The sequence below is a fragment of the Tenrec ecaudatus genome, chromosome 1 (assembly GCF_050624435.1).
Source record: "Tenrec ecaudatus isolate mTenEca1 chromosome 1, mTenEca1.hap1, whole genome shotgun sequence".
NCBI classification, from domain to species: Eukaryota; Metazoa; Chordata; class Mammalia; order Afrosoricida; family Tenrecidae; genus Tenrec; species Tenrec ecaudatus.
The window spans coordinates 185,112,835-185,136,957 of record NC_134530.1 but is presented as its reverse complement, the minus strand read 5'-3'; the positions used below and the strand labels follow the sequence as shown (position 1 = coordinate 185,136,957).

At 49.7% G+C, this 24,123-nt stretch overlaps 1 protein-coding gene across 1 annotated transcript in view; it reads right to left on the bottom strand.

Moving 5' to 3' along the window:
- The window catches only part of C1H1orf105 (chromosome 1 C1orf105 homolog), a 45,770-nt gene that overhangs the window by 4,891 nt on the left and 16,756 nt on the right, over positions 1-24,123 (bottom strand). Inside the window, exons 2-5 of the mRNA XM_075541100.1 lie at positions 23,402-23,487; positions 18,466-18,556; positions 8,126-8,200; positions 1,320-1,387 (exon numbers count right to left, since the gene is read on the bottom strand). Coding sequence (XP_075397215.1) covers positions 1,320-1,387; positions 8,126-8,200; positions 18,466-18,556; positions 23,402-23,487 — 320 coding nt within the window. The remainder of the gene's footprint in view (positions 1-1,319; positions 1,388-8,125; positions 8,201-18,465; positions 18,557-23,401; positions 23,488-24,123) is intronic.

The window sequence follows — 24,123 nt, the reverse complement described above, 5'->3', positions numbered from 1 at the left end:
AATAGTTCCAACAAATGAATCTGCGATTTGGGACTTTCTGTAAAGTACCAGACTACCAAGATGCACAAAGTGGGCAACACATTTCAAGAATATCTTCCATTGAAGAATAAAACTTTTGCTCAGCAAACCCTGCTTTTAAGTAGCCTAGTTATCTGCACCAAGGGAGACAGATGAGGCTTCTTTCGCAACATAAAGAATTGCAGTCTCAGAACCCCCCAGGGGCAGGTCTACCCTGTCCCATAGGGTTGCCATGAGTCAGAATCAAATGGATGGTAGTTCATTTGCTTGTTTGTTTGAGTTATTCATTTAAAGTTCACACCAAATATGTATTCGAATATATATATATATATATTTAAACTAAGAGCTCTTTAGAATGATAGAATCAGTAGAGATAAATGCCATCAACACTGTAGGCTGTATTGTCTCAGTACTCAATTTATTCTACCACCTGTTAGTCTGGGCCTGGCAATGGTCCATCGATCCAGGGCACTTGAGTCTACATCTCAGCCTGGAACAAACAACCTTGAGTTTATAAAGGCAGCCAGAACATCTGCTGCTGTGCAATGTCAGGTTACAGAAAGACGTTTGATTTTCTACATTACTTCTCTTTATATGAGGAACAAGGATGTAATGATTGCCACAAGATCAGACATACATCTCCGGCGGGACATATTCTCACAGGAGGTTGGTTATATGACTACGTTCTAGCCCATCTACAGCTAGACCAGTCTCCCTCTGCTGCCGCCTTGTACACGGAGCACAGGCTCATAGTTTTGGAGGAAAGTGAACACTGAATGCCTTCTCCTCACCTAAGAGTCCATATGAGGTGGGGCGTGAGGAGGACCCCTGCTTATTTAGGACCCAGAGAATCAAAATCCGGACCTGGAATTCATTTTGTTGCACTCACACTTGATGGCAAGCAGCAAGTGACACAACACACTGGCGAGAGGCACTGAACTATGAAAAAGTAGCAGAGCTTGTTTTGCTTCAGGGCAGATGATGTGCTGTTTCCTATGTCTTCTGAATCAGATGTCGTTGGGGTGGTGGGTAATTTGTACCTTGTTCCTACTGAGTTATCAAAGAAGTAGCCTATCTTATTCCTTACACTGCTGCAGTGAAGATGGAACAGAAGATGATACTTTATACAGTAGTTTCAATAGCTGTGCAAACATGAAAAAATGTTGGGTCTATTTTGGCTTGACTATAGTTAGCTAGAAAACAAAACCAGTAAACAAGCCCATCCCCTAAGCATTCACTACAAATTCTACTTACAAATAAAACCAGAATTAGACCATGTTCTGATCTGAAGTTTGCCTTACCTATGATTCATAAAATTCTCAAAGGATAGTTTCAGATCATCTGGGATGAGCACGGTTCTTGGCTGTAGCTGAGGAAGAAAGCTTTATTTAGAATGTTGCCTCAAGCTGCATTCTGATTTTAATAATGTACCACCTTATGGCATCATCAAGTTGAGATTAATACCATAGTCTCTCAGACATCCTTTTGTGGCCTCAATGAACTCTAGGACATCTCTCTGTCCTCCAAGTCACAGATGCTTGCTTTTCTCCAAGCCACGAAGCTCAAGATCAGTCCCTGCTGGTGTTGAGTTGGCTCCACAGTGACTCACAGGACACAGGGTTTCCAAGGCTTTATGGGAGTAGATGGTCACTTGTTCTCCCACAGCATGGTGGGTCAGTTCAAATCGCCAATCTTAGTGTTAGCAGCCAATCAAGCATTTAACCACTGCTCCATTAGGGATCCTTTCAAGATCAATAAACCTTCCAATTCTCTTTGCCTAACTCAGTCCCCACGCATTTGTCTGGTCCCAGGTTAGTTACCCATCACTTTCTCCAGAGACTACTGACTCCTGGATTGCTTGAAGGTACAGCCTGGCCTTCTATTTCTACTGTCCTCTGGGCTCTCTTTATCCCCAACCTCGGTATTTTTTATTGTATTCACTTGCTTACTGTCAGGCTTTCCAGATAGATTTCGGTCTCAGGAGGGCAGAGTTGATGTCTCTATATTTGTATGTCTAGGGTCTAACACAGTGTCTATTTAAGAAAGAGCCAGTGATTGAATAAATGAATGAATGAGCCCCACCTTGAAGAGCATTCAAAACATTTAAGCGTGACCTTCACGCAGGGCCAAAATCCTGCATACCGTTAAGAGGCTAAGATACATCACTTTCTTCTGAACATTTGCTACTAGCCTTAAATGTTGTTTTTCTTTTGGAGACCATATTTTCCCTAAGAAGCATTAAAATATTGTTCCCAAAAATTACTGTAGTCAAGGCAATACAAAAATAATACCTCATATATTTGAGTATAAGCTGACCTGACTATTAGCCAAGGCACCTAATTTTACCACAAAAACGGCATTAAAAATGTGCTGAAAAACATTGCTTATACACGAGTATACACGGTAATCACAAAGATGTGGATGAAGATGTTCAGCTGGCTTACTACGTGACTTGTGACTTAAATTTATAACTCAGAACACTTCCACATTACTGTGTCAAGGGACTTACGAGGTGTTTGAAAATAGCAAAAATACTGAATAAAAATAAACCTATGCAGAGGGCCAGGCCCCCAGTGCCTTTAGTTACATCGTTCTAAGTTCCAAGCCCAGGTGAGGGTGAGAGGGAGGGAGGAGGGTGGTCTGGCTGGCAGTGTTGTCTGGGTGTGCTGGGGGAGGCAGAGGTGTTTGAGAGATGCTGAGCAGAGGTTTCCAGTAACATGAAGAGAGAGGAGAACGTACCAGAAACAGACTTCACGTTTCTTTAAAATTTCATCTATAATTGGCCCAGTTCCAAGGAAAGACAAAAGGAGCGTTCTACATTTTCCTGATCTCTGTTCTAAAGCTTCTTAATCCAGGCCTAGAGTGGATCTAACAGAATACAGCTGTCAAAGGCAGAATCTGCCACTGAGAAAACCGTGTCATGTGAGGAACTCCTAGTGAAACCAAGCCGAATTTACTGCCATTGAGTCGATGGCCGCCCACGGAGACCCTGAAGGACAGGGCAGCTCTGCCCCATGGGTTTCCGAGACCCTAACTGTTTGTGGGAGTCGAATTCCTCCTCTTTCTCCCATGGGGCAGCTGGTGTTTCCAAACCCAGTGCATGACCACACTACCGTCAGGGCTCACGTCTGGTTCTTGAGAACCCCATGACATGTGTTCTTCTGGGCCACCCCTCGTGATCAACCTTTCCCTCGCCAGCAGGTCTCTTTCCATTTCCACTCATCATGTATTTCCACTTGTCATTTGTTTGTTTATCTAGTTGTTTCCTTAAAGACAGGTCTACATCTTCTTCTTCATCACCATCTTTTTTTTTTTGGTGCGTGTGATTGACACATAACCTACGTGCCGCAAACAGATAAATATTTGTTGAAATAAACTTTATTACATAAATAGATTTCAGGAACCAGAGAATATATAGTAGAGAATGCTTAGCCACCTGATGTTCACTTTGACGGTTATTTTTTAAGAGGTTTGAATGTGTCAGAGAGGAATGCAAATAATGGGAGGGCTACAAATAGGTGTTGTGAGGGCCAGATGAGCTGTTTGGGGGCAGAGACACGGCAAAAGGAAGTCAGGCAATCCCCCTGCTGAAAATGAGAGCAGATAGCCGAGATGATTCACAGCCGTGACCATCAGTCAGTATCTCTTCTAAAGTCACCAACTGTACTTCTGGCCCAGGGTTACATGGGAATGTGAAAAGTTACACGGTGCTGTAAGTAGTTCTACAAGCCAGGTCACACAGAGGAATCTTTTCCTTAGCATTTTTGAAATGAATCGCTTTAGTGTTTCTATTTTAAAAATATTTTTCTAATGTTAATTTTTAAAGATGTAACTTTCATGCCATAAAATCAACCATGTTAAAGTAGGCAATTCAGTTCTTTGCAGTCTTAAGGTCATGGAGATTTACACCTATGGTTTCTTCAAAGGGCTTTCTGGTTCAGTGCTTACATTTGTCTTTGGTTTTGAGCTAATGTTTGTATATGGCGTGAGATAGAGGTTTAAATTCGCCCTTTCACATGTGGATATCCACTTGTCCCTGGACCATTTGCTGAGAAAATTGTTTTTTTTCTCATTGAAGTATCTTGACACCCTGTCAAAAATCAGTTGTCCATCATTGGGCCTCTGCCCAAGTATTCCCTCAACACAAGAACACTTTGTTCTATTAACCTGGTATTCCATGATTCTCACCTTCCTGACATGATTGCTGAAGACAAAGTGGATGCATAAGCAAATGTGGTGAAGAAAGCTGATGGTGCCTGGCTATCAAAGATATAGCATCTGGGGTATTAAAGGCTTGAAGATAAACAAACAGCCATCTAGCTGAGGAGCATCAAAGCCCACATGGATGAAGCACACCAGCCTGGGTGATCATGAGGTGTTGATGGGATCAGGTATCAGGAATCAAAGAGCCAGCACAAAAATCATATAATTGGAAATGAGGGGGAGTGTGGAGTGGAGCCCCAAAGCCCATCTGTAGGCAACTGGACATCCCCTTACAGAAGGGTCTCAGGGATATGACAACCCAGTCAGGGTGCAGTATAGTACCAATGAAACATACAATTTTCCTCTAGTTCTTTAATGCTTCTTCCCCCCATTATCATGACCCCAATTCTAGTTTAATTTTGTGTGTGTCAGTTATTTAAGATTTCTAGTAACCAATGAGTATGTCATCTATGAATATGAGGGTGTACCCCCCAAAAAACCACCTGGAATTATGCTGGGCAAAGTGGAGCTTTCCAAGTATGCATTTTTCCCACTAGGCAAGCATCAAGCAACTTGGTCTCCGTTAGTGCACCCAGTGGTGTCGCCTAGGAAGGTTCTCTCTGGTCACGGTGAAATTTTTCAGAAAAGCATTTTTGTTTTAACCTCGTTTTTTGTGATGGTTGATTTAAGAACAGCATGCAGTTGTGAACTTTTGTTTCCTGCTCAGGAAAAATGCCAAAGAAACTGTTGTAATGCTGAACACAGCTTACAAGAACGGTGCTATGGAAAAAACTCAAGTGTATGAGTGGTTTTCTGATTTCAAAAAAGGTGAAATGTCGATTGAAGACAAACTTCATTCTGGACATCCATCAACTTCCTGAACAGACAAAAATGTCAACTTATAGTGCATTTGGAATTCATTCCACCAGGTCAGACTGTTAATAAAGCTTTCTAGTTAGAGGTTCTGAAAAGATTGCATAACAGTGTGTGACCAGAAAGGCCTGATTTGTGGCAGATGGGGCACTGGTTTTGCTACCATCGCCATGCATCTGCTCACGCAGCCATCTCAGTGTGCCAGTTTGGGGCCCAAAACAGGATGCTTCTCTTGTCCTACACACCTTACTCTCCTGGCCTTGACCCGTGTGACTTCTTTTGGTTTCCATGAATGCAGAGGGACATGAAAGGACAGCAATTTGTCAACATAGAAGAGGTGAAGAAAAAAATGAGGGAGGTGCTGTCAGCCATCCAAACAGATGAGTTTTAAAAATGGATCCAAGAATGGAATTGCAGATTTAACAGATGTATTAAGTGTAATGGAGAGTATTTTTGTTTTTAAAAAAGTATTAAATACATATCTTTGTGGGGGAAAATTCCATTTTGGTGGGGAGTACCCCCTTGTAGTGTTTTACTTCTTTTTCTATAATCTGGATAGGTTTAGTGTTTTTCTTATTAATTGATCTGGTGGCAATTTCAGGTAACTGTTGGACTTCTAAGTGCAGAGATGGCAATTCAAATGGGTTAGGTGCTCCATGAGAGAAAGTTCAGGTCATTTGCTCCTGTAAAGATTTTTTTTCTTTTTAACAATAACCCACAACCTTTGAACCAACTGCTCCTGTAAAGATTTAGCGCCTCAGAAACCCTATAAAGGGCCACGCTACATGGGGACAGACATAAAACAATGGTGAGTGTGGCACAGACTGGCATGTTTCATTCTGTTGTACAAAGGGTCGCTATGGGTCTGAGGCAACTCGATGGCACGTAACAAGAATCGGAATCACCTGGATGGCAGTGTGTTTTTATTGGCGGTGTTTACTGGCCTGGTTAGAACCTCCAGTACAATGGTGAAGAGAAGCAGTGAGAGTGATTAGCCTGGCCTTGATCTTAGTGGGAACAGAGTCAATCTGTTACCATTACGCATGTTAGCTGTGGATTGTCCATAGACGCTGTTCATCACGATGAGGACGTTCTCTCCTATTCCCAGGGGTCTCTTCCACATGCCCAGCATCTCCACTCGGCTCACTGCTGAGAATGCTGTGCAGGCCTTCAGGCTCTCTTCCTGGAAGGCTTTTGATGTGCTACTCCACACAATGAGGTAAGGTATTTCACCCTTGTTTCCCTTGTCTCTCTCTGGTTTCCCACCTGGATCTGTAGGCACTAGCTCTGAGGCAGAAAGGAAGGATTTCCTGCGCACTTGTATGTGAGGCCCTTCCCTTTCGCTACTAAGGTGGGGTGGGGGGTAAGAGTGGGGTCATCTGCATAGAAGTACTGCAAACACAAAGACCACAACCTGCAGGCTCCTCTTCTGCCAGGTCTCAGCAAAGGCGAGGAACAGAGAGGAGGTCTTGGGGAGAAGGACAGCTGTGAGGTCCCACGTGAGCCAGCTGGCCAAAGCCAGCTTAGGCTCAGGGTCAATGCATTCTAAATGTGGACACAGTGAGGTGAGTCCAGGAGCAAGACCAGGAGAAATCCCAATCCTGGTTCCCCAGATTCCTGTCAGTGTTAATATTGCGCAACATGCTCTTGTTTATGTAGAACACAAACACTGATTGTGATATCGAAGTATGCTTTTGCAATGGTTGTGGATAAATTTCCTTACCTCTCACAAAAGTTTCACAAAGCTGTTGCTTCCTTCCATGTCCCAGTAACCGAGACACCTCTGCCATGAACTCGTGGAAGGAGCCGTTCTGAGGTCTCCTCCGCTTCTTCTATCCCATGCTTTACCTCTTATTGTATATCTAACCCCTAGCTTTCTCCTAGGTAGATCATAGGATCTCAGTGCTGAAGAGAGCGTTCCTCAACTCTATCCTGAACCTAATCATTTAGCTAAGTTAACCTTCAGTCTAAGCTTGATCCTTATTCTGACCCTAATATCCATTCTGATGTGAACCCTAGATTCATACCTCTATAATAGATATGCACCTATTGATAATTGGAACCCCATGGGTAATAATGAATTATAGATAGCCTAGAATGCTTCCTGGGCTCAGGTGCAACTTGTACATTGATCAAGTAGCAGTTGTGCAAAAAGAACTAGGGCACATTGAATGGTTTAAAATCAGGAAAGGTGTGCATTAAAGTTCTATCCTCTTACCACATATATTCAATCTCTATGCTGAGCAAACAATCAGAGAAGCTAGATTATATGAAGAGGAATTTGCCAGCAGGATTGGAGGAAAGCTTATTAACAACCTGCTCTATGCAGATGACACAACCTTGCTTGTTGAAAGTGAGGAGAACTTCATCAGCCGTGTAAGGAAAACCCAAATGCACACAACTGGACCAATAGGTAACATGATTAGCATGATAAATAGAGAAAAGATTGAAGTCGTTAGGGATTTTGTTTTTCTTAGACCCACAACCATTGCTCCTGGAAGCAGCAGCTGAGATCAAATGGAAGAGGGCGGGTGGGGTGGAGAGAGAGAGATCAAATGATGCATTCCATTGGGTAAATCTGTTGCACAAGGTCTCTTTAAAGTGTTGGAAAGCAGGGCTGTATGTCTATGTGTATGTGAGCATGTGAATTGCATTGTGAAAATGTTAAAAGAAAAGAAACCTTTCCATGTGCCCCTGAACCTGAACCCTATGAGGGCAGTTACCTTCCTAAATTAGGCAGCTCAGCCCCTTCCCTTCCCTTCCTTCCCATTTTTCCCCTTCCCATCCCATCCCACCCTATCTCCTCTCTTTGGCTCCAGCCCACCTACCTTGGCCCATCTTCAGTTTGTTGAAAGTCTGATAGCATTGAGTCAGCTCCTGGGTGCTTCCTCACCTGCAGCCCATCCCGCTTCCAAGGTCTTCCCCGAAGGGGACCCCATCACAATCTCCCCAACATGGCTTTTCTTGGGGAGGACAGAGTTATGTCCTGGGGATACTGGGACCTAACCCTTATGGCCACTCCCTTGCCTACCATTCTGATGTTTCGACACGTAGAACACAGCCTCCTGTTTCTTAGCAGCACAGGTTGGCTTGAGCTCCTGCTCCCCTGCGGGGAAGGAGAGGAGAGAGATGAGGATGTGGCCAGGCAGGTGACACAAACATGCATGGGGAAAGGGAACAGCTATTCCTTTTCTAAAATAGAGATGGACACTTCTGCATTCACGATCAGGTGCACATCAGTTCAGAAAGGGTTTAGGCAGCCACAAGTGAGCTGTAGCAGCGGTGGTGATCTCCGGTTCCAGCAGACAGTGGAGCAGGCATGGCAGCTGGCAGAGCTGCTGGGGCTGCAGTCTAGTAGGGTCTCTGCTTCCCACATAGAGCACCTATGAGCTGCAACCTCCCAAAGGTGGCGTATTTCCCCCACATCACACAAAGGCTCCACCTTTAGGCTAGCTGAGCATCTCAGCCTTAGGAAGAATGAGGACCTCTCTCCAGGAAACCTCCTACCTGGTCTCTCCTCGTCGTCCTCCTCTTCTCTCAGGCCTTAACTCAGGCCCCCCACAAAAACTCATATATATATATGAGTGCACATTAAGAAAGCATCTCAACCCAGTGCTATCCATGCCCATAAGTCCAACACCAATCTACAAAGTCCTCCTCCATCTCACAAAACACACAAGCACACCAACTGCAGGAGGAAAGCCAAGTCAGTGAACGTGTAAGCATCTCAGCACTGGCAGGGGTCTCCACATGGGTGCTCCAGCACCCAGGGCTGCATCAGGGTAGGTCCATGCGGCTTCTCCTCAGGGACGTCGTCTCACAGGAAGTGAGCCTTGCCAGCTGAAGCAGGGAACTGGCTAAGGCAGCTGCACCTTGCTCCAACCATCAGAGAGCAAGAGCTTTGAGAACTGGAAAGGCAAGGCTCACCGAGCAATTTATCCCTCCACCCTTCAATTAACCCCACATATGTTTATCAGCCAGGTTGGAACAATAAACCTTAACTATCTCACTGTGGGAGCCGAGGCTGCTGAGCCCGGCAAGCAATGACCAATGGAGTAAGAGTGGGAGCCCTCGTCTGCTTAGGGCTTCCTCATTTCCCTTCTGCTCACGGGTGAAAGAGGGGGCCAAGGAGCTCTCACACGGGCTTTCTTGTACATCTGGGCAATAGGTTTGGTTAGGAAGCAAATGGAACTTGTGGCTCCTGCTAATATTATATTTGGGGATTTTCTCTCACCCTCCCTCGTCCTCTGACACCAGCAGCTGTGAGCTGTGTGCAAAGATGATGAAGAGTTGGGGGTGCTGTGATCAGCCAACTCTGGCTGCTGATGGGAATCTGCTCCTTCCGTTTGATGGGCCTGCCGACCTCTCACTACATGGGAGGCTATGCATGCCCTGGTGCATGCCTGCCCTCCGGGAGCCCTCCTCCTTCAGGAGGTTTGGGGAACAGGAAGAAGGGGACAGAGCCCTGTGGCTTGGGGGTTGTGGGGTACCAGCCTCCACAACCGAATGGGTGCAAGAGGGGCAGTTGTATAATTGAAGGGTAAATGAAAGAGACATCAAAAACTAGACAAAGCATGGAAGCGCTCACTTCTGCTGTGACTTCAGGGGCCAGGTCATCCCAGAGAGAGAGAAAGAGAGAGAGAGAGAATATATTTCCAACATCAGCTTATATACTCTAGGGGCATACAATCCCGCCTAATAACAGGTAACCACATAGGTAACAAAGCGAGTTGTACCCTAACCCTAAAGGTCCCTGAGTTCACTGGAGGAGTAAGCTAACTAACACCAGTGCTGGAGGCAGGAAAGGGAGAGTGACTGTCCCCTAGCAGTGAGAGCAATAGCAACATGTCTGCTCCTATAGATGAAGCTGTCATCTAGATAGCAATCAGCCATGTGCTTGCAAGAGGTAACTTTCAGGTAGCACTATTATGGGAGGATATTGTGGGGAGCAATATTAATTATGAGAATGTGATTGGGGCTCATCTCTAACTCACAAGTATGAAGGCCTCTCTCCACCCAGAATCCTGGCCTGCCAGGCTTCTTAAAATATGAGAATAAAGAACTCCTCCGTATACACGCTTCCCAGTCCTCTGTTTCCCACAGGGGGTGCTCCAAAAGCGGCCTTTGCCAGAGAAGTCTCCAAGTGGCTTCCTCCTCAGAGCGCCGCTTGGTGCTGGGGTGGGACGACAGGGTTCTTGACTGAAAAGGCCGAACAAGGCTGGAATCTTGGAGACATATTTAGAATTCGTTTCATTCCCATCGGGCACTGAAAAAGAATCACTCCAGTGAGGCGCGGTGGTGGGCTGCTTGGGCTAGAGCGCGCGTGGGACGGCCAGATCCATCCACGCAGCAACAATGGCTTACTGTGGTGCCACCGTCCCCGAGGAGCGAGCCAAAGCTCCTGCTCCCACGGAAAACAAGGGAAGAATGCAAACCCGTTCGTTTGCCCATTCCAATTCGGGGACACAGAGATGTACAAGCCGCCTTTGCCGACCCCTGGCTGCGCCATCCAGCAGATGGTGTGCGTGCCCAGAAGTGTGCGGTGCTGGCAGCGCCAGGACAGGAGCCACGAGGCCCCCCCATCGGGGGAAGGTGTAGCTGAGCCCACCTGGGCGTGGGGTCCGGGGCAGCGAGGGGAGAGTCTGAGATATGCTCCTCCCCGCAGGCCAGCTGGAGTGGAAAGGGAAACCCGGCCCAGGAACTGTGGTGTTGCACCATGTGGAGCCATCACCGGCCAATCATCCCGAGCAGGCCCGTGTTTGGAGCGGCTGGATTAGCAGGAGGGAGGTAGTGGGGAGTGAGTCGGAGGTGAAGCATCTCCATGCGTGCGTGAAGCCCTCTGCTTCGGGACTGACTCGCTCTCGGCCCGGGGTGGGATCCCCAGCTGTGCAGGCTCCCACCTCCCTCAAGTCTCTGAGGTGGGCAGCTGAGATTCCTCTGGGAAACGATGACTCAAGGTTGGACGGCTCTGGGTACCTGAGAGGAGGCAAGGTATACACAGAACTGTCACTGCCACCCAGTGACTTCTGACGCACAGCGACCCCACAGGGCAGTGGAACTGTCTTCTGAGTCTATACCTCTATCTCTGGGAATAGAGCGTCAGCGTGCTACTACAGCGTGACTGGGGGTTTCAAACTGCGGACTGGGTAGTTAGCAGGCCGATGGTAACACTCTACGCCCACCATGGCCCCTAAGGATACATGTGGTCTTTGGAGAAAGAGAGACTACTTCTGATTGGAGAAATCAGGAAAGGCTTCCTGGAAGCGGTGTTTGCATTTAGTCTGAGAGGAGGAGGACTGGGATGAGGAGAGGAGGGGATGGGAAAATCCTCGGGTGGATTTGCCTTTTACTAGAGTTATAATAATCCTGGCGATGGAGTCCTTTCCCGTTTCCAGGCTTCAGTGTCTGCATAAGGTGCTACAGGGACGGGAATTACAGTGTCATCTCCAAGATCTACAGCTTATTAATGGCAACTGCGTGTCCAGAGTCCCATAGCCGCGACGGCTACAGCTTCGGCCGTAGAACCCAGAGGGTCGCTTGTGCTACGTGTTATCCTACCTGCCCTTGTTACCGCCTCATCCTTTAAGCCAGAGCTTGGGTGTTGCTTTCTCAAAACAACCAAACACCAGAAACAAACAAAAAATCCTTTCTCCTTCCCCTCCCCTACCTCTACCTCCCTCAACCGAGTTAGGTCGCTGGCCCTGTGCTTTCATCAGAGCTTCGGCACAGCCTTCACCGCATTTCGAACTGGCATTCATTCTTATTTTATCTGCTCCATCTTGACATGTTTGCGTTCTTTGAACTTATCCTAAAGCCTGGCACACGGGAGGGATTCAGAAAAAAAGAGTTGAATGAATGAACCATTGTAGGTATTTTAAACTCCCCAGGAGCTGGGTGGTTAAAGTCCTCGGCTGCTGAACAAAGGTCTGTGGTTCGAGCCCACCAGCCACTCCACAGGAGGAGGATGTGGTAGCCTGCTTCCACACAGACAGTCTTGGAAGTGCTGTGGGCCAGCTCCACTCAGTCTTACCGGGCTGTCTTCAGCAGTTGGACTGAACTCGGGGACAGAGGGTTTCAAGTTGGTTATTTATACAGACAGAGCCTACACATCTAGTCCACAAAATATAAGTGTATATGAAGGTTACTGTTCCTATTACACTGTCTTCAGGGGAATGCAGGACAATAGTGTTTTAGGACAACAGAACTTCCCATAGAGTGTGCTGGCGAAGATTTTCACAACTGCAAATATCCCAGTGTCACAGGGTGGTTGTCCTGAGCGCTGTGCTCCAGACACAGAGCGAGGAGCAGCTGGAGTGACTAGCCAAGCGACAGAACCCCCCTGGGCTCCCTCTCCTGCCCGCAGTGCGCTCTGAGGTCAAAAGCTATAATCCTGCCAATGCTGTCCATGTAGAAGTGAACACCTATCTTTGACCTGCGGCTTCTCTTGCCTCTGCCAGGAATGTGGCAGTGACTTCATCTCATGCTCACTGTGAGCTGGAACCTCACCCTCCAGAAGGGCATTCAGTTCCTGTGTGCAGAGCAGAGCAGGTTGGAGGTTTGTACATCACGGGGCAGTAGCTGTGATGGCCGGCGGCCTAGGCAGTCTACAAACAATGAGGGAAGATCCTGCCCTCTTGCCTTGCGGTTCCTTCTCAGCCCAAAACCCAGGTCTTGCGCAATCTTCTGCAATCCGCCCTCTCCCTTCTCACTCTCCCTGTCCTTGCGGCTAGCTCAGCTGCAGTCGCAGGAGTGGAGAATGGGTTGGTCAGAGGTTCACAGCACAAGCCCCTGGCTGTAGCATCTTTAGGGTCGGTGCCATGCAGAGAGGAGGCTGTGAATTCTTAATGGGGCTCTCATTTCCCAAGCAGCTGACCCCAGGACAACAGATGGCAGCTGTGAGGCGAGACTGACAGCATCCTGTTTGTAGCTTGGCCAAGGTATGATGCGTATTCCAGGCAGTTCCCAGAAGCCAAAGCCTGCTCTTAGGATTTCACAGCGGAAAACATCCCAGTGTCCCAGGCCAATAGCTTCTGTGGTTCCTAGAATCTGGGTCATGGACTTAGCCCTTGGCCTTCTGGTATCCTTCTTGGTAAAGAAACAGAAACATAATATTCTCCTCCCCCCTCCCCCACACACACCTGTCCACATAACAAAAGCCGAAAATGTAAGCCCCAGATGGTGACTTTAAAAATAGGCAGGACAAGCATGATGTGAGGAGCAAAGACAGTCTCGCCTGTGTGCTTCTTGACCTTTGACATCTCTGCTCCTACCTCCTTTTCCACTCCTGGCTTCACTGAGACACCTCAGAGGCCACCAATTCAACTCTTTCAATTAATGCCATGGGAACAATGTGGCCTAGAGAGATTATGAGTTTTGCCCAATAGCAATTTATTCTGTGACAGTCAAAAAAAATTCTTTGGATAAAAACAAAGAAACAAACAAACAAAAAAACACCTGAAGAAAAACTACTTTTCCTCAGAAGAAGAGCAGCACCTGAAGAGCTATGTGATTCTTACACTCTGCAAACCAGTGGCCAGAGAACCGTTTCAACACTCCACAAGGCCTAAGGTAATAATGCATTGCCCTGCTAGCTGAAAGCACCGTGTTCTCAGTTAAAGAATAAAGCTAAATACAGTTTAAAAAATGCTTTTAGTGTTTATTAGGGGGGAAAATCTCAACAAGATACAAAATAAAAACAGTCCCGTATTCTCCATCTTTGGTTTAACTACCATCACAAAGTCAGGTCCCAGATGGCAGCTGCTTCCCTAGAGATTAATTTGTGGCTCTGTGTATGTGACCAACACAAATAGGATATAGCCTTAGAGGCGTGGTGCTGGGGGCTAGGCGCTGGACTGCTAAGACAAGGTTTATGGTTCAACCACACCAGCCGCTCAGTGTGAGAAAGAGGAGGCTGTCAGTTCTCCTAAAGCCGGTTTTCAAAACCCGATAGAGGATCGCTCAGAGGGAGCGGCTTGATGGCAGTGTGTTTGTAAAGAAGTCGGGCTACTTGGTGGTCATGGGCTTCAGAAATTTACAGTCAATGAGAGAAAAACAACCAAAGACGTTCTCGAGAAAGCCCAAAGGGAACCACAGACTTCACCATCCCATACGTTTCCTAGCTGGGCCTGTGCCGCGGCAGCCCGGGGCTTCCCCAGATCTGCTACGACCAAATCCCTATGCCTCCTTAGACTGGAACACGCTGTGAGGGAGGGAGGAGAGGGGGGCCCAGGGGCTCTCGAGCACACCCGGGCCCCACAGCACGCCTGCTGAGATGGCTGGGCATGCCATCTCCTGGCCCCGGCTATGCATCCATTTCCTTATTTCGCTGCTGGGCAGAGCCAGCAGTGGGTGCCTGTGAGATGGCAGGTGGAAGCCGTGCCCCACAGAGAAGCCTCCACCTGCACAGGAGATATTTGAAAATGGGGAAAGGCTTAGATTTCATTTATTTCTCTGTCTCTCCTTGCCATCTGTCTTCTTTCTTAGCTCTGCCTTTATTTTATTTATATCCCCCCCCCCCTTGTCTTTCCTGTCTTGGGTTCTCTTACTGCCTCTGTCTCCCTCCCTCTGCCTTCCAGCCACTGTGTCCCTCTCTGGCTCGGGACTGCTGTTCCCAAAACAAGTGCGTGCCGTGTCACCCGGGGCTGGTGCTGCGCCTGCCCGGGGGAGGAGTGCCCTTTGATAACTGGCTGTTCAAAGTTCGGCCCTTTGACCTGTGACGGCGAAGAGAAAGGGTGCCGGGTGGCATGGCCTTTGTGCCTTGGAGTCAGGGCCTCCGCTTGGCCGTGGAGCTGCCAGCAGTCTCTTGGCAGGCAGGCCCCTGGTGTGGAGGCCGCAGGAAGAGCGAGTTTGTCCACCGTGCGTCCCCTCCCCAGGCGCAGCCTAGTGTCTCTCCAGGAAGGGGCAGCGTCAGCGAGCCATGTTTGCCTCCCGGGGTCCACGTGCTTGCCTTCAGGTGCCCCGAGCAGCCTCTGGAGGCTAGAACTGCATTTGAGATCTGGGGGACAGGCTAAGGAGCCTCAGTGCTTTGCAAGGGAAAGATAAGTTTGAATCTCCAACTCTTTTAGGGTGCGGAAGAGACCCCAATCTCAAATATGATCTCAGGAGGACATTGGTGAAGTCTGAAAAGAGCCCCAGGCAACACAGAGACATGGACACGTCATCGGGATGAAGGAGGCTATTAGCACCCAGGTCAAAATGGTATCAGAGGTTTCAATCCAGACACCAGATAAATAGGGTGTGGAAAAAAGGGGACAGTCTCAAGTTCATGACTGGTGGTAGCTTAGTACAGCACAGTTACAGGTGGGGCCACAACAGCAGGAACAGACCATGACTGGGGGTTGGTCCAGGGCCTTCTGACCAAGGCGGTCAGGATGAGATGGATAGGGCATGGCCATGAGACCCCAGTACTGTCCCCAGTGCAGTGGTGACCCCCGCCATGGACACACACAGGCCAGCACCTAAGAGGCTGCCAGGAGAGGGGTTGAAGTAGTCCATTTTCCCAGACACTCTGCCTCAGGGCAAGATTATCTACATTGTTGGTGAAGGCTCAGAACAGAAAGAGTTCAATGGATGTGTAATCTGCATGGGAACCCTACAAACGGATTGGGGTCTGTCATGGCCACCCCTAGCCTTTTGCAAAACCCTGGGTGCTCAGGATTTAAGCTCTCCTACAACTCTACGGGAGGAAGACGCGGTCGTCTGCTCCAGAAAAGATTTCCAGCCTCTGAAAGCCTATGTAGGACCACTCTCAGTCGATGGCACTGGGTGTGACAGATAGGGGTCACCAACAGAACAAGGACCCCCGGTTTCCGGTTTGCCTCTCCAGTCGGTGGGTGAGTCTTTCTGTCATGTACACCAGCTTAGGGTCCAAACCTGGAGGGCCTGCTCATCACCCACAGGGTCAGGGTGAGGGATTGCCCTTCCCCCTCCAGTTGTTGGTAGGTGGCATGGAGTGGGTTCTGACTCGTGCCAACCCAGTGCATAATAGACTGACGCGGTGCCCCCTGCACCCTCCCCGCAGCCGTCGCCATGTTGGAGCCCATTGTCGCGGCCACTGTGTGTAGCCATTTCCTGATCGTCTTCCTCTTTTTCGCTGCCACTCTGGCAAGCGTGATGTTCTTCTCAGGCACTGGGCCCGCCTGGCAACCTGTCTGAAGTCCAGAGCCAAAATTTTGCCTTCCTCCCAAGGAGCATTCCAGGTGTCCTTTTTCCAACATAGGAGAAAGATGGGTTTGAACGGTCAGTTCTATCGTAGAACGATGAAGCTGTCCGGCTGACAGCCTTCTGGCAGTCCAGGATCCTTACAATATTCTTCCCCAACCCCGTAGTTCAAAAGTCTCAATTCTTCCTCCGTCTTCTGGAAGTATTAGCGGCCGGGTCACCTCTGAGTTTGGCCTCCAGAGCTAGTGGATGAACGGCTGTTGCTCTTGTCTGACATCCATTGCCTGATGTGAGTATTGCAGATAAATGCTAACCTCTGTGTAGTTAGGTCTCCCTCCCCATCATATCATTAACCATTCCCCACCCCCCCAACCCCTGCCTGGTGCCTACAGTCTCGGGGTCTAGGCCAGCAGTTTTCAACCTGTGGGTTGCAACCCCTTGGGGGGGGGATCAAACGACCCTTTCCCAGGGTCGCCTGATTCATAACAGAAGCAAACTTAGTTATAAAGCAGCAATTAAAATCATGTTATGGTCGGGGGACACCACAACACTAGGGACTGTATGAAAGGGTCGCGGCATCAGGCAGGCTGAGCACCACTGCTCTAGGCTGTGATGGTGCACTGAGATCCAGAGCACACGGGCGAGGGGAAGGCCCTGTCAGCGGTGAGAACCTGTTTAGATGGGAAGTTCAGAAAGACAACTGAGGACTTCTTGCTGATTCTCTGGGAATTGCTAGGCCCACCCTGCTCACTTCCGGCCCCCCCACCGGCCCATGTCCTGTCACCTGCTCGCCAAGGTGTTGCCAAGGTGGGAAGGGGTTACTGTGTCTCAAGCACAGCTCTGACCTTGACCCTCCTTAGCTGGAGAGTCTCCTCACTGCTCTCGACCTTAGACCGGCCTTGTCTGTTAGGGTCGGGCCCACCCAGCGCCTGGCTCCCCACCCCAGGTGCCCATGTGCCCAGGTACCAATTCCTTGACCTGCGCCTCCTGCACCTTCAGTGCACAGGCTTTGGCCCTGCTCTTCCCTGCAGCGTCTGGGCCTTTCAGCTCTTCTTCCGCCCCTGCTCTTCCCTGTATGCTTGGCAGGCATACCTGCAGGATCCTCTCGTATTTCTCCCTCACTCCCTCTGCTCACCCATCTCCCAACCGGGAGGTGGCCTTTCCCTCCCTTGCCCCTCAAAGTACCTCTAAGAGACTCTGCTGTGATGTCCCCATCCTGCCCCACCAACTGGTCATTTAGCCATCCCCAAATCCACGCGTGTGAAAGCAAATACAAGGCTCAGGTGAGCACTGTTTCTGCTACTGAGGCTCCTAACGCTTGTGGGTGGGTCTTCCCCGGGGCACTGCACTGCACTGGCTCCAGGGTGCTAGGAACAGAGCTGCATTTACCAGCGACAGCCCAGGCGGGATGTGCAGTTTACACGTGAAGTTGAAGAGATGGGGGAGAGTGTGCCATGGGGTTGTGGGAAGGTGGGGGGAGTCTCGGGGTGGCAGCAGCGTCCCTCTGTGGTCAGGCCCACCAAGGCCCTTTTATCCTTTCTGTGAGGTGGCAGTGGGAGATGAGGAGTTTTTCATTTCCACCCCTGGCGTGGGCTTGCGGACGGAGGGTGTGAATCATGCATTTGCTGGGTCGGGGTGGGTGGCAGCGACTCCAGGTACTCGGATTGGTTCTGTCCCTGCAGTTGTCATAATCTTGGGGAGGCAGATGATGCAATGTTTATTTGACTGCCCCCCCCCTTTAATCATGTTACCGGAGGCTCTTACAATTCTTATCACAATCCATCCATCCATCCACGGTGTCAAGCACATCTGTACATTTGCTGCCCTCATCATTCTCAAAACCTTTGCTTCCTACTTGAGCCCTTGGTATCAGCTTGACTGCCTTTCCTTTTTAGGATTCTAACCTCCTACTGAGATTTCTGAATGGAGACCCGGAGGGTGGTGTCCACTTCCTCTTTAAGACCACCTGCACGCTGCGATTGACAAGTCTCAGCAGACAACTACGTCTCAAAATAAAACTCTCTCGGGAAGAGCTTGCACTGAGCTCTGGAGGCCCGGGCCCTCAGGCACCGGCGACTGGGTGGCCGGGTGCTCCTTTAGCTCCACGTTATGCCAAGAAGACAGGAGGCCCAGTTGCCCTCCCACTCCACACTCTTCTACCAGTGCTACTGGTTTCATTTCCATTAAAAAATAACAAGAACCACCGTGTACCTTAGCGAAGCCATCCGGAACTTGAAAGAAAAACGGCAAATCCATCTCCTTCTTGGATGAAATCAGAAAAGGAGCAGAGGCCGGAGGAGACCTGAGGAATCACAACAGGAGACAGTTAGAGCCATAGTCCTTGGGCTGAAGACCCAGCCCGGAGGCTGTGTCCACAGGACCACAAGTACACTCCCCCTGCCCCAGGAGGCGCTCTCTCCCCATCCTGGACGCCCAGCCATGAAGGAGCCCCTCTGGCTTCTCTCCCCCTATGGGTTTGAACTAAGCAGTGCCAGGGCTGCGTGGATAGACAGTGTACACACAAGGCAGGGGAACAAAGGGCTGGTCAGAGCACATGTGTGGTGGTAACACCTTCCCCAGATCTCCTTTCAAAAGTGCTGCTGCCTGTAAGGGGTCTGAGGAGAGCCTGTCTGAGGCCAGGTTGACCTGAGAACTTCTAAGTCGATCCCGCAAATGTCAGAAGGACAAAGTCAGGTTTCCACCTCTGAACTGCTTCAAAGACCCAGTGAGACTCAAACAGGATATATCCCTCAAACTCTGTGGCAGGTTGGGGTAGGGGAGGAGGAAATAATTAACAAGTTTTTACAATGATCAGAGGACCTGTAAGCATGGGACAAAGGGAGCGAGGTTCACAGGAAGCAGTCTACTTTCCCCCAGGGGCCTATCAGACCATCAGTTGACATCCTCATTGCTCTAGGGGGTGGCTGACCAGACACCCACGGGCTCAGTCTCCATGCTTAGCTTCCTCTTCCCTGCAACCTTGAATAGCGAGCAGGTGGAAAAGACATTTTTACTGGGGGGGGGAGGAGACTGTTACATTCTGGCTCCCTTTTATCAAACTACATTTCAACAGACCAGATTCTGAATTATGCTACATTTCTATTGTTTGATTAGCAGCAGGCTAACTCTTTCACCGCCTCTATCATAAGGACCTGGACAGACATGGTTTCCATTTCACGTGAGTCTGTCCTTGTGCTCCTGCCCTGCTTGCCTGGAGTAGGGATCCCTGCCCACCCACAAGGCATACTTCGTTCTTCCCTCCCTGCCACCATCAGCTGCCCCCTCTACCCCCACTCTTCCCTTCTGGAAACCTTCCTCCCAGTCAGCTAATGAGCCACACAGGGGTACAGCATGCTCTTCACGGGGTGACCTGTGCATGGCCTCCTCACAGCATCACAGGGCAGGGGACCACAGCTAGTGGGGCCTGGTGAGCATGGCCACCTGTGTGCATGGCCCCGGCCTTGGCGACCTGGAGCCTCAGCGTGCTGGCGGCTGAGCCAGGAGCCCTCTCCTCTCTAAACGGGGACACGTTCCCTGCGCATTGGGCCCTGATTTCCAGGTTGGTGAAGAGCTTGGTGCACCGGAGGCAGTTGTGTCACCCCCTTGTCACACCGCAAGCCTGCCCCTGCGCCTTCAAGGCTGGGCAGTGCGATGAAGGACAAAGATGTTGCCTTTGTCATGGAGGGGAGACCAGGGGGCTAGGAGCTGCCCCTGAACACTGAGCAGGAGAGACCCGAAGGCCAGGGGTAGTGATATTGGGTAGTGATATTCTTAAGTGCTCTGTGGGTACTGAGGGGACTCCCCAGCTGGATGATGAGGCCCTTGCAGTACACGGGGCCAACCTGAGAGAACACTCTCAGGGAGTGGAGTCAACAGACCAGTCTCCCCCTCCTCCTGCCCCAACCCTCCCCCGCTGCAGTGTGTTTCCAGCACTCTGAGTGGAGGCCCTCGGAGAACATGTCACGAAATGCCTCTTAACACTTCTGCCCTGTTCTGCTGAGAACGGCTTGCCCAAAGCCATGTAGTACTTCAGGTACCTCCAGCTCTTTCTCCCAAAGCCAGGGGCTCAGAAACCTTGTCAGGAATAAATAGCTGGACATCCAACGGAGCCTTTGGGCAGAGGAGGAGCTTCTGCTCCGTGTTGACCCGTCAACCAACTGCTCCAAATCCCTCCTAACAATGAGCGGGGCAGGCACCCAAACACCCAAACCAAACTCACTGGAGGCGCCTGACTCATTTTGACCCTGAATAGGGTTTCGAAGACTGTAAACCTTCATGGGAGCAGGCAGCCTCCTCCCACAGAAGGCCTTGTGGGTCTGAACCTTTGACCTTGCAGTTAGCAGTCCAGTACGCACAGAGCAGTGCCATTGCCACCCCAGATCCGCTTGGAATAGCAATGGGCTGAGCTCCACTGTTCCTGTCGATTTTCTTTCCTCAAACTCACTGGGCACAGTCAACCCAGGACAAACGGCCACCCCCCCTCTCAGAAGTCCACAAATGCCTGCTCGGACCCTCGGGGCATGGCTGGGGCTGTGACCAGATGCTGAGGATGCTCGTTGGTGGCCTGGGCTGTCTTTCTCAGGCCTCAGCCCCACTGTCTGATTCCTCTCAGAGGCTTGTGAGCCCCTGGGTGGGGCGCATCAAGTGCTAGAAAACTGGAATGTAGCTGCACTCTGCACACACCGGGTTGCTGTAGCCTGGATCAACCACAGCAGCATCGACGGCTTGCACAATGAAGGAGCAGGCAAAGGGGGTAGGCAGGGTGGACACAAGGTGCTACGTCCCTGGCTGGAAGGGCAGGTCTAACAGACACACAGGTGGGACAGTGGGACAGGACTGCAGAATGTTACCCTGCTCAAGGCCCAACGTTAGCAGCTTCACATACATGCCCACATTCCTGGCAGTGTTACAAAAAGCAAGTATTTCTCAAAAATGAACTCAGGTACCCGCAGATGATCCAGGCTAGGGTCGGGTGGGGGCTGTCCCCACTGCTGTCTCCAACTGGCCTGTTCTCCGCTCACACGTCCCCACCCCAGGGCTCGAAGGCACCTGCGCTGGTATGCCCGTGCCATCAGCAGAAGACACCACGGGGCCACTCCGAGTCAGAATCACTGCTATGACGGTGGGCGGTGGATTTAGCTTTCTGAGCGTCCCTAACTCATGATGGCCTGACAACTCCAACAAGAACTCGATCACCTGGGGTTAGTGTATAAGAAAGCTTGGGGTCCATGGACCTCGGGCTCCTGCTTTATAATAAGACATCAGTTACTGTTTGTAGGAGCCCTGGTGGCCTAGTGGGTTACGCATTGGGTTGCTAATTACAAGGTCAGCAGTTCAAAACCACCAGCTTGCCCTAGGGAGAAAGATGAGGCTCTCCCCTCTCATAAAGTGTTAGTTGCAGACTTGGAAGCTCACGGGCAGTTCTCCCCTGCCCCTTGGGGTTGCTACATATCAGAGTGGATGAGGTGGCAGGGAGTGAGTTAGAGTGTAGAGCAGTGGTTCTCAACCTTCCGAATGCCGAGACCTTTTAATAGAGTTCCTCATGTTGGGGCGACCCTCTCAATCATAAAATGCCACTTCACAACTGTAATTTTGCTACTGTTATGAATTGTAATGTCAATATCTGATATGCAGGATGTATTTTCACTGTTACAAATTGAACATAATTAAACAAAAAGCATAGCGATTAATCACAACACAATTTGTAGTTATATATTGCGAAGTATTTATGTGTTGTCGGCTGGGCTTAGGCGACCGCTGTGAAAGGGGTTGAGAAGCACTGGTGTAGCTCCATACATACGTAAAAAGGACAGAAGAGACAGGCACCTGAGGAGAGCTCTGAAGATCCACAGACTGTGGAACTGCTCCCGGAGAAGGTCGATTTTTAGAGGGCAAGCAGACAGAGGGGCAGTCCGAGTGAGTGACAGAGGCATGTGGACGGAGGGAGCCACAGGAATGACCCTCATGGAGAGCCACTTCACAGGGGCAGGGAGTCCTTCACAGCCCCCAACAGGAGGAAACCTTTTCAAGACAGCACAGCCTATCTGGTCAGTTGCTTTACTGCCAGGGAGCTGACCCCTTTACTTCGTCTGTGATCTGCCTGTGAGCTTGCCTCCCCCTCCCTGGCCAGCCCTTCCCCAATCTCCCCCACATGCTTCCACAGTCTCATGCCCACCCTTCCATTTCCCCACCCCGGTGCAGTTGCAAATCACCGCGCTGAGGGGCCATCTGGAGGCCTGAGGAAACCCAGGGCTTTCAACAAACCAACCAACAGAAGCCCCAAATATGTGTCCTTATAGCAGTTTGTTTGGAAGAGGAGGGACTTTGGAGTGCTGAGCTGGGCGAGATGGCCTCAGGTCAAAGGTTGGGAATTGCCACTCAGAAAAGAATGGAGTTGCCTGGTTCCAGCCTCGAGTGAAATTTGAAAATCTCAAACAAAACAAACTCACTGCCACGGAGTCAATACTGACCCATAGTGGCCCCATAGGGCAGGGTAGAGATGCCCTGAGTCGTTCCGAGACTGTAACTGTGTAGAGAAGTGGAGAGACCCATCTTTCTCCCTAGGAGCTACCCCTGCGGATTGCAGCCCAATGTGTAACCACGTGGCTACCAGGGCTCCCTTGCAAAGTAAGGCTGAGCGGAAGCGGCAGGGAAAGAGGGAGAAGGAGAGTCTCACCAGGCTTTGCACCAGACTTTGTCCTGGAGCCGTTAGAATGCTCTGGAAGTGAGCAGCGGCACACAGGGACATTATTTGGGATCCTATCTCTCCAGCCTGTTCCCAGTGCTCGCTTGACTTGTGTCACCAACAGAGATCCGCTCTGCTTTCGGAGCACTCGCCTGCGGAGGTGTGCCCTCGTCACTACTTCCTACCTCTCCAGAGGGCCCTGCTGGCATGTGGGTTATGTGCTGGGCTGCTAATCACAAGGTCAGTAGTTCAAAGCCACCAGCCATTCTGTGGGAGAAAGACGAGGCTCTCTACTCCCATAAAGACTTACAGCCTCAGAAACCCACAGGGGCAGTTCTAGTTTGTCCTATAGGGTCACTGCAAACCAGAACCAGCTTTAGGGCAGTCACACACACAGACACTCAAGACATATCTCTTAAAGACTTCTCTGGACCCCTCTGCCCTCAGAAGCTGAGCTGTTACCTTCTGGGAATGCTGAGCACTAATGGCTTGTTGATGAGACTGGCCTCACTAAGCCAAGGAATCTTGTCAAATTTTGGGACAGACACCTAGAGAGAAATGGAAAGAGAGTGTTCTTCAGAATGGGCCACCCTGGGCTGACAGCGGCCATGTTTCATAGCCACCTACCAGTCAACACCTTACATGACAGTTTTTAAAAATAGTTTTATTGGCATAAGTGTATACTTCATACAACGTACAATTTAAATCTTTCAATTGTATTAAGATGCTTTGTGCAAATATCACCATAATCAAGTTCAGAACATTTTCTTCTCAGACTCATTGTTGGTAGCTCTCCATTCCCCACCTCCCCTGCCATGCCCTTAGGCAATTATTAATACAGTTATTGTCTCTATAGATTTACTTATCCTGGATTTCATAGACAGAAACTCATACAAAACAACAGGAAGCGTGCCAACAAACAAACCCAATGACAAGGACAGAACAAAATGGAAGCAAGAAAAAAATCTCAATTGAAATGAAAGCAGAAAAGATTAAACACTGAAATGACATGAAACTGAGTCAAAGGGAGATAAAATGATGTGGTATTGCATTTTAACCTGATGACATCTGCCATAATCGACTTTACAATGCTCTTTGTCTGATAGCAAGGCTACGCACATGCTTGGGCCATGAGCATAGGGGGAAAATGGTCCCTACCAGGAGACTATGCCAGGTGCAGAACA